This window comes from Neopsephotus bourkii, unplaced genomic scaffold (assembly GCF_033783945.1).
Source record: "Neopsephotus bourkii isolate Nb327-2 ecotype Australia unplaced genomic scaffold, CSIRO-AGI_Nbou_v1 NB_1493, whole genome shotgun sequence".
Taxonomy (NCBI): domain Eukaryota; kingdom Metazoa; phylum Chordata; class Aves; order Psittaciformes; family Psittacidae; genus Neopsephotus; species Neopsephotus bourkii.
This window is the reverse complement of record NW_026901969.1, coordinates 2,418,950-2,429,555: the sequence shown is the minus strand read 5'-3', so window position 1 is coordinate 2,429,555 and position 10,606 is coordinate 2,418,950. Positions and strand designations below refer to the sequence as shown.

Sequence of the window (10,606 nt, the reverse complement as noted above, 5' to 3'; positions counted from 1 at the left end):
AAAAAAACAGAGAAGGTCTGGAAGGAAAGGTAAAGGCCTAAAGAAATATAAGCAATGTTTAGTAAATATTTTTTCTTGACTGAACCTGAAAATGGGTTCCTTGTGTTTCAAAATGCAGTATACCATACAGTACTATTCACAGCACTCTGAACAAGTTGTTCCAGAGACTCGGGAAACTACTATTAAACTTCTTAGGAAGTTTTATAAACCAACTAATAAATGACATAGTACTTCAGACATTAACACACACAGTTTTGTAGCATACCACCATATCCATAGTCATGAACAATAAACAAACTTTTAAACCCCACATGTTAATATCCTAATGATTACAATATGTAGAGCCCAAACCAAATTTTAGGGGAAGCAATTTCATTGACTGTCGCAGGCATAGATCAGATAATTCTTGCACCACAGCAATGCTCAAAAGAGGTCATGGCCAAATAATATTCTTTCTGATGTTTCCAAATAGCAGACCAGTCAGTGTGATCAAAAATATCTGAGAAAGAGAAAAGGATGCATTAAAAACAACAAAGAAAGTGTTGATACTCACTCATGACTGAGTCAATATGACTGCTAACCTGGCTCCTATGAATGACAGTGCAGACAGATATAAAGGAGAATGACCAGGACATGCCGGAAAATACAAGCTGAACTCTTTGCTGTGGCACAGGCTTGCTGTGTGACCTCCAGTAAGCCACATCCACAGAAGTATCTTGAAATCTATTTTAAGTGGCATATAATTCAGTTATGTATCAAGTTTTTCAGTGCTCTATGAATCCAAATACGTTTGGACTCAATGATCTTAAAGATCTTTTCCAACCTAAATGATTCTATGATTCTTGCTCTTAACCTCTTGAATGGTGATAACAGTTCCTTCCCATCTAACCATTAAGGTGTCGATGATAGTACACCGAAGAAGATCATGAGACACTCATGGACTTTGCTAGTACATGAGTGCAGTATTTGCTTGTACTAGTGGCTAGTACATGAATAAAAAATGTTTTTATTACTGAACTGGCCCATCCAATAGCTGTAATGTTTTTATTACATACTTCTGGGGGAAGGTTCTACATATGGAAGACTTAAAATAGGGCATACTTTTAATTCTCTGAGTAAAAATGAACTAAACTCATTTTCAACCTCACAATTCTAGATATTATCAAAAATCTTTCTGCCTGCTCGATTGTACTCAAACATCAGGGTGTCTGTGGAGTGAAAGATCAGTTATTGCCATTATTAATATGATTTTGGTTTTATATTGATTTATTCCTTTTCACCCAATAAAATTTTCTCACAGATATGTGTGGGAGGAAGGATTTTCATGATTTTGTAATTTGATTTAACATATTCATGGACTAGGTTCTGTACAGCTACAGGACAAAAGAGGCCTTTTGCTCCACAGATTTTAGATTCTCTGTAACTGCTTCCTGTCCTTGCAATGCCATTTGCTTTCGCAAGTCAGGTCAAGCATTTCATTCAACAAGCTTTGGATACCAACATCTGTGGTGGTGCTTGAATATATGAGAGTTTGTTGGTAAGCAGTGCTTGATCTTACTCCTATTTAAAATTGATAGAAAGCTTTAAAAAATTTTGGAGACCGTGGCAAAGCCAAATGGCAATGAATTGACTTTTACCCCCAGCAGAATATCAATATTTTGTGGGTTTTTTGCTTAAAAGTACTCTTACCTGTGTAATTAGCAGGCTGACAGTAATTGCAGTTAAGATCAAAGCATTGTTTTCAAACCATGTGTTCAAATGTTCTTCACATCCCTAAGCAAGTACAGATGAACAGATTTCAAGAAAAAATAATTTCAACTTTGCAATACATATTGCATCTTTATAACAGCATACTTTAAAAATATATAGAATAGGACTTTCTACATGTTATGACACGTTCTAATATTTACTTGCCAGAAAGTAAACAGATCAGTAATGTGTACTACCTAGAGTCAGCTATAGCATTTTTTAAATTATCTGAACTGAACAGATAATACTTAAGTATATCTGATATTTATGGAAATCTGATATGGAAATGTTACAAAGCTTGTGAATTAATCAAAATGGAATTTGTTTTTGTGTGAGCATAACTGAGAGTTTTCCTTACAAGTAAATGCATGAAAGAATATTTTCAAGTCTTCACAGATTCTCATGCATTATGCATCCTGAAACGCGTGTGCATGTTTTTCAGATCACAGTCTATGCCTATTGTATTGGTTTTTAAACTGAATTATAAATTCTTATATAGTTTAAAATAACTATAAATAAACAGATGATTTCCATACATTGAAGTGATCTTTAATAATTACAAGGGTTTGTAGAAAGAGAACAACTCAAGACTGATGAGCAAAAGAAGACAATATCAGATGTCATTTGATAACATCCTTTCTATTACTTACTGTCTTACATTGTCAAGAAAAAACCTGTGCCAATTGAATTTGTGTTCTCATTGGATGGTCCTATTAACACGTGAGGGTATATTGAAGAAAGTAATATGTATCACTGGTCCCTTTATATAAAGAAATGTAAATGCTAACATGAACTGTCTTGGGAAACACATCTCATTTTTCAATCCCTTGCTCATTCCTTTTGTCCTGTAAAGTATTGGAGATAGATGCTCTGGAAACAGAGTACAAACAGGTGGAGACATTGATGACACTCTGTAAGTAATTAATAGTAATTACAAGTAGAAAATGTATTTCGTATTTTTATATACGGCGATTTCCCATTGTCGTCACTGATTTCCACAGCATGGATTTCTGAATGCCAAGATGTTTCCTGCTTCATAAAGTGCTACTATATGTCCCAGTGTAATACCGATCAGGCATAACAGCTGTTTTCTTGAAGCATCCTTAATCTAGAACTGACTACATGACTGACACCTAACAAGTAAAAAATAAGTCTTCAGAGTGACCAAAGACAAAAAAATGAATGTTATCGATGCTTTGGCATTTGTAAGGCAAGTCTTGGTAGAAAACATGTTTTGAGTTTTGGTGGGGTTTTTCAATTGGTTTTGTTGTTTTGTTTTGTTTTGTTTTGTTTTCAGTTTTCAAAGTCCATTTTAGTAGTAAAATTTACATTCATCAAGACAGGTATTTTATTTCTTACCATGCGGTATGTTGAACCCCTTGGGACATCACAAAACCATTTCTTCAGGCTGGATTTTGTGCATGAACATGGGATCTGAGTACTGTTTTCCTTGTTTTTATTCTTTTCCCACTGTGTAACATTGTATCTTCCACAGCATTCCATCTAGAATAGAAATACTGTAATTTGTTAACTACAACACCTATAAAGTCTGTCACACAGAGGAATTTCTACCCCAATGAGTGTTAGCTATTAGTTGATTAAATTAGCTAGGTAAGTATATGCTCACTGTGAAATATAACAAAATGAAAACAGAAAATTATACATTATAGGAAATAAAAATAATTATTGTTGTTTCATAATCAATGTGATAAATGTGGAGACATTTTAATAACACATATTTTAATAAATAAAAATAAAATCATATACACTCTGGTTTACTCTGGTTGAGAAAAGTTAAATAAGGACCAGATTTTCAAAACTTTTAGTTATTTGTTTGCTACTTCTAATGTTGTATTTGCAAAAACACTCTGCTCTTATCAAAAGATATTATGCCCTGTTCAAATGAATTATCAATTAGCTCTTCCCAAGAACCTATTTCAATCCCTGTCACACAAAATAAAACCAAATCACCAAACAGTGTGGAGAATGGAATTCTTCTCATGTAGGAAATTCCAGCAGTTTTTCATTCTGAATCAGGATAAAACTTCAGAAATATTTGTTTTATGGGATGGAAAGTCTGTCATATTTTAGCTCAGATTATCCCAGCACATAGTTTAGCTTCACCACTGACATAGTGGAGTCACCATTAATCACTAGAGAAATCATGAATGCAATGAGAGAAGACTGTATTTTCAAAGAACATACATTACATTTGTATTCTTGAGTCTAGACATACATGCTTTGTGTGTTATCTGGAATCATAAATTATCTTCAACATTTGTCAAGAACTGTGTAATTCACCTCTGCAAGAAGTCATGTCAAGATATTCACACCTGTTCTATAGAAATATATTAAACCATATTTAATTGCTAAACTGCAGTGTTTATAATTAAAAGCTCGTGATGCAGAATTAATTTGCAGGGTGGATGGCAGGCCACATCCCACTGGATGAAAACATTGCCAACAACTTTCAAAATAATTGATCCTAAACAAGTGCTTTAAAGGACTTTTCTGAAATAGGAAACAAATTACATGTTGCCAGGCCACAAAAATTATTATGATTAATAATTAAGAATGTGTGCTGACAGTATTGATACATAAACTCATTTGAGGCTTTAAGTATTACTTCTGAGAGAGTCTCAGTGCAGTACCTATTCAAATGCTCTGCAGTAGGAGCTCTGGTTTGACATCATAGTATATCTGTTCATGGTTCAGGTCAGTCCTGATGCCTAAGCAGACCAAGTGTTTTATGATACCTAGAGTTGCTGAAGATATTAGAAAACACATTGTTCTTTTCAGCTGCAATAAACTTCAGTGACCAAAGCTGTCTGCCCCTACATAAATTCACAAATCCTTCAAAGTCCTAATTTCATCCATAATAACTCACATAACAGCAAAGAATCTGCCTACCCACATATTAGCAGCCTATCTTGAAAAATTCATCCTTCACTAAAGGAGTTGTTTTTTTAAAGTAAGTTCTTGTTGGTATACACATTTTGGCTGTATTTTTGGTGGTGATAATTTATTGGATTTTTCCTTACATTATGCTGCACAGCATTCAGAATGTTCCACACAGGTTCCTGCTCGGCCAGACTCTTGTTCCCATATTCAGAAATAACTTCATCAATTCTGTTATTCCATTGATTGTGGACCTGTTTATAAATATTTATAGAATTTGAGAGACGCATATTGAGTGTGGATGGATAGTACAACCTTTGATCTTTCATTGATACTCAGGTTTCTTCAAGGGTTACTTGCAAACAGCAACATTGTAATCAATTTGACAAATAGGATCTGAAACATGTCATAGCCATTGCACTAATAGGAAAGTTGAAAGCAAAAGGGAAAGATAAATGAAGTGATCCAAATCACAAAAATAACACAGTCAGACACAAGGTGATTAGCCTAAATGGAGCCAGAAGAAACAGAGAACATAGTCAAGATGCACCTGATCTGTCTTGAAATACTAAATCCTACCTGTCATACTTATTTTTAGTAAGCACAGCACCATACAGTAATAAGCAGAAAATCAAAATTGATTCTATACCTGGTGTGATACACACTTGTGTGAGCACCATACGTTACTGCTTTGCGCTAGGAAACGTTATTGCTTTGAGCTAGGAAAGTAAGCAGTTCATATTGGCCATAGATTAGGGTCTTTGCAGACACTATTAAAATAACCCTTCAACAACAATTGAAGTGGACAAGCTAATCAGACATAGAGGGTGCAGCAGGGAATGCATGCAGAAAATAACTCCTAGGCTACTGGAAGGAATCATTACAAAACAAGAAAAAATGTGGCTTCTCTAACTCATTCCCCTTGCTACAGTCATCCTAAAAAAGAATAACTCAAAAGCTTGCTGAGTGAATGATGATGTTACCATAATTTATTATACTTCAACAACACTTAATTAAGGTTGAGATCAAGTACAATTACAGCTGATATACAATGAATTTAACTGCAATCTTTCAACCAGTTTTCCTAGCACAAATAGCTGACTCCAGAATGCAACACTGTTGACAGTTCAAATCCTTCACCATGTAAAACTATCATATAAACCAGGGAGGACATCATTATAAATTAACATTTAATAAAAAATCTTGATGAAACAGATGCACTCTGATGGAGTAAAACTTATTTATTTGTGTTGTATTGACTTAATAGCATCAGGATTTGGAGAACGATATGAACCTTATGAGACTGGTGTCACAGGAGGTTTTCTCAAACCATAGATTTTGGAATTATGTAATAGGGAAGCAGCCAGATCAGTATGGATTCTGTACCAATTGCCTTTCATATAATACTGTGAGGATTCCTTAAGCTATTAGTCTTGCTATATGTAGAAAAATGTCTGAATAAAGCTTCAAAGCAGTACAGATACTATTACCATCCATGTTGGTATTTACGTTTGCTTCCTGTTGTTAAAAGCAAAGGTACATACTCCTTATACTAGAGCTCTATCGAAATAAATACAGGCCTAAAATTCATTAGTATACTTCTCATCCCATGACACCAATGACTCCTACTACCAATTGCAAAGCAGACTACAGTTATCACTTGCTAGGAGATACAGGTTAGCATCTAATGCTTTCTTTTACTTGTGCTGATGTCCAGGAAAGAGGGACTTTGTGGGTCATCCCTCAAAGAAGAATAAAGCTGTCCCTTACACTGTTGATTCCACATTCCTGAGCAAGAGAGTATGTTTTGTTGCAGAGGATAAACTGGTAATATGTTTCCATGCCCACCCATTTACAATTATTGAACCATGATGAATTCCTCAAATTAAGTTTTCCACATCTTCTTCTATACCTGGTCGACATACAGAATAGTCAAGTTCAAACACTGATACAGCATAGAGTGAGAACTATTCGAATTTTTTTTAATTAACCGCACGAAACCATTTTGAAATTATCAGCAGTTTCATGTAGTTTATTTACATACCTCTTCTTTCTTTGCAAATATAAGCAACAGTATTGCCATATGGGTAACAAACACTAGGATTTGAAAACTCATATACTGGGGAAGAAAAACAAACAAACAAAAAAACTAAGTTATGGATAAACATAATATTGAACAAGTGAGTATTTCAGTAAAAAGTCCCAGGAGCTCATGGATGACTCATGACTTCATGACTATTATTTACAGTCATTTGAACAAAAGTAAGAAACATTTTTTTTCCTGGAAACCATCAGAAAGTGACATAGTCCAAGAGACAGGCTTCAGGCAAAGCACAACTCACTGATTTGGGCTTAAAGACAAAGCCATAACTTGCAAGTGGGGAGCAAAAGCTGTCCTTAAGCAGCTGTGCTCCACTGAAGAAAACTCATTTCATTATTTCTTCTCTGAATTACCATAGTACTTAAGTCACATGCCTAGTTAAGGACTTTTTTGAGCTATAAGATGCCCAAACAAAACAAAATAATTCATTGCATTAATTTTCAGTGAGATGCTGTGACACTAGATACTTCCATTGAAATTGGAAATGAGACAGTTCTTTCTCTTTCATCAATTAATAAATTGAGGGAAACGGGGCAGTAGCAGGACAGAAGAAGGCACAAGAGTCCTTGTTATACCATCAGGGCTCCTCTCACAGCTGTGCCAACTGATATTTGTAGCGCTTAATAAATGAATCAGTAGAACAGTTTTCTGCTTTAGCCTTCACATAGTCTAAACCAGACTGCTCAAAAAGGGTAACAATAAACAACAGACAAAAATACAATCAAAGTGACCATAAGAATGCATAATTACCATGTAATTTTTCAGAAGTCAAGATCTTCTTCTCTTAAAAAGCAGAATTATATATAAATATGTAGTGTGCAGGTAGGCCTACATGGGTAATAGCTTTCCAATCATACTCTCCATTTTGATACTGCAGCCATAATGTAGCTACCTGTGTCGTCAACCTGCAATATTTTGGGGCAGGTTTTTCTTTATTTCTTCAGCATATATTAAGCACATGAGCACATACTGAGAGAAAGTCTGCATAATTTCAGTACTAATTTTAAGACCTCTAACTTAAAAAATACAGCGGTTAAAACCTTTGCTATTTCAAACTGCAAGTGCTCTGACATTGAAAAAAATCATACAGTGATATGGAAGGATATTCAGTTTTGTTCAGATTTCATTTGAGCTAGGACCTTATTTGAAATATCTTTGTATCTGCAGATTTGTTAAGCACTGTATGTGGAAATCACATTATCAAGACAGTATTACAGTTTTCATGCCTGCAAAACTCCCCTTCATTTTACAAGAAAGTTGGAGTCTGATCTACACGTACCATAACTAGTAGACATTTGACTTCCACAACACTTCCAAGTAATCCCATGACTGATGTAAAAGTAATAACAGATCCAATTCCAAGTAATATGTAGGAAATAAATGCCACTAGTTGGTTCTTGCCTGAAGAAACTGTAACACAGTACATTCATACTGTAACTTTTCTTTTTGAGACTTCACTTACAAAACTTATTCCAGAAAAACAATAAAATCTTTGCAATGTTGTTACTGAAAGGGTGGAAATAGCAAAATGGTGAAAGGATATTATTATTATTTACACTATGAAGAGTCAGAGAAAGAAAAAAAATATATTTCCATAAATGCAGGCAATGGTAAGAGCATGTAACATGTAAACAAGAACATATTCAACTAAACAATGTGAACCGCTCACAATGAAATCAGAGAACAATTACAAGTTTGCAGATATTTCTTTCCATTTGGCAAAAAATTAGTAGCACATGTACAAATACTATGCAGACATATAGTTCTCATTAAATCCAGACTCAGATTCAGTGCTAAACTCCATCTTTGTGACGAGCCACTTTCCCCATTCCGTTCTAATCATTTTTGGTTAGATATGGAAAGTAGCAGAAGGTTTCATTACTTCTGTCTCAAATGCTTCGTACCAGAATTACTATGTTGGATGGTTCCTATATTATCAGTTGGGAACTGATGTTCCTTGGCGTACCCCAAGGCAGACAGCTCATCGAACATCCCAGCTGTAGTTATGGGACCCAAACCTTACTTCTTTGTGAAATGATTTGCTAAGACACTCTGCAAAAAAGGAATATCTATATGGAGAAACCCAAGCTCCAACCTGTGTTTATTCCACCCAAATATCCAACTAAAAGATCTAATGTCAAGAGGAAAAAAAACGTATGCATTTCAATCCAATACTGCCACCTTGTGAAAAAAACTTATTCTGTCACTGTTTATGTTAATTTATCCTACAATCATTTGAAACAAAAGAAAAATTCTATTTATACTCACATAACACACTGAATAAATTGTTTCTGTCAAATAAAAGCCACAGGCCAAATGTCAAAAGCATACGACCCAGAGCCTGGAGAAAGAAAAAAAAAAAAAAGAAGAAGAAAAAGCGTTATTGTTTTAATTAAAAACATTAAAAAAAATTGAACCTTATAAATAAGAAAAAAAAAACAGAATTTTTACCAAGAAAATTCCTTTGAAGATATTTAAGTAGTACTTCTGAATAATTATTTTATCTTTTATTTTAATTCTTCCATTTTCAGTTTTGAATCACAGCTGAAAATATAATTATATATTTATTTCAATATGAAACAGATATAACTAAGCTTATTAATTACAATGGGATTTATTTTCTTCAGCTAATGTTTTGTAAATTTAAACAGTCACCTCATACATTGAACAGAAAAATAGTATTAACACTAGAAGCATCAAGATGATGTCTGGTCTCAGTTGCCTCTGATGTTACACTGTACAATAAGTATTTCCTTTTTTAGCCTTTTTTTCTGAACTGCTAAAGACATTTGGAGACAGCATGTATGTGGCAAGATTTATATTGCAGGATGGCAAGAATTACATAGTCTGGAATACACTTTTGTTTATATATTTCAATATACTTAGTTTACTAATTATTAAAGATACCAGCTGAAATGAAGAGACATAACCATAGTAAAGACATAAGCTCTCATTTTTTTAAGTGACCTAATTCAATGTTTTGCTGAAAATAGTAGATACAGCCTAATTATTTCAGTGTGATTTAGCACACAGTTCTAGCAAAGCCATAAGAGCTGTCGAACTGTGCTACCCTTTACACTTTTGAAGTGGATCTCCTAGTCACTCTGCTTACTTTTTTCCTCTGTTATTTTAATTGTGGTATGCAACAGGATGTGAAAATTTTAATTCCTTTCAAATGAAATTGAACCAGAAATGCACTTCATCTATCATCAACAGCAAATCAATGGAAGGGCAAGCAGAGACCCTTCCCACAGCAACTGCCCTGAAATACATGTAAAGTGTGCATTAGACCCTGAGTACCATCCAAGAATCATCCTTGCAAATGCTTGCAAATGTCAACAGGACCACAATGAAGTCACATGGGCATTCATATCTTGAGCATAGTTTGAGTATTTCAGTGGGAAAGACCCCTAGCACTGTAAACTCTTTGATGCAGGATTTCTTTTTATATACATATATATCATTATTGATATTATTATCATCATAGCACCATATCTTCTGGGCCTCTGAAGCTTTTTGCAGAGAAAGTGAAACTCGTACCTGCCTCATGTTCCCTTTCACCTGTCTTGCCTCTTCTCTAAACATACTCCAGGATTTTAGTCTGCTTGGCTTTGTGGTACAAGCCGAGAGGAGTCCAAGAGCAGCAGTGTTACAAGATTGACTGCAATGGCAGCCAACTGCAGTTGTCCTACACTTCTCATGTGTTAAGCAGGCAGGCACAGAAGCATGCACAGACACATGAATGTAACCAACACAGGCATAGTCTTCAGAAAATATTTTCTAATGCAAAGGGATTTGTTTGAAAGGAATTGTTCTTGTCTTCTGTCAGAATTACTATGGATTGATTACAGTAAGAAG

General features: G+C 34.6%; 1 protein-coding gene across 1 annotated transcript; it reads right to left on the bottom strand.

The window, feature by feature from the left end:
• Window positions 1-433: 433 nt before the first annotated feature.
• TSPAN19 (tetraspanin 19) lies at window positions 434-10,333 on the bottom strand. Its single transcript, XM_061369311.1, is given in 9 exon segments — window positions 434-499; window positions 1,690-1,773; window positions 3,109-3,252; window positions 4,791-4,901; window positions 6,692-6,766; window positions 8,028-8,158; window positions 9,017-9,089; window positions 9,200-9,292; window positions 10,310-10,333. Coding segments are annotated over 9 exon segments (801 nt in total).
• Between the last annotated feature and the right edge of the window lie 273 nt (window positions 10,334-10,606).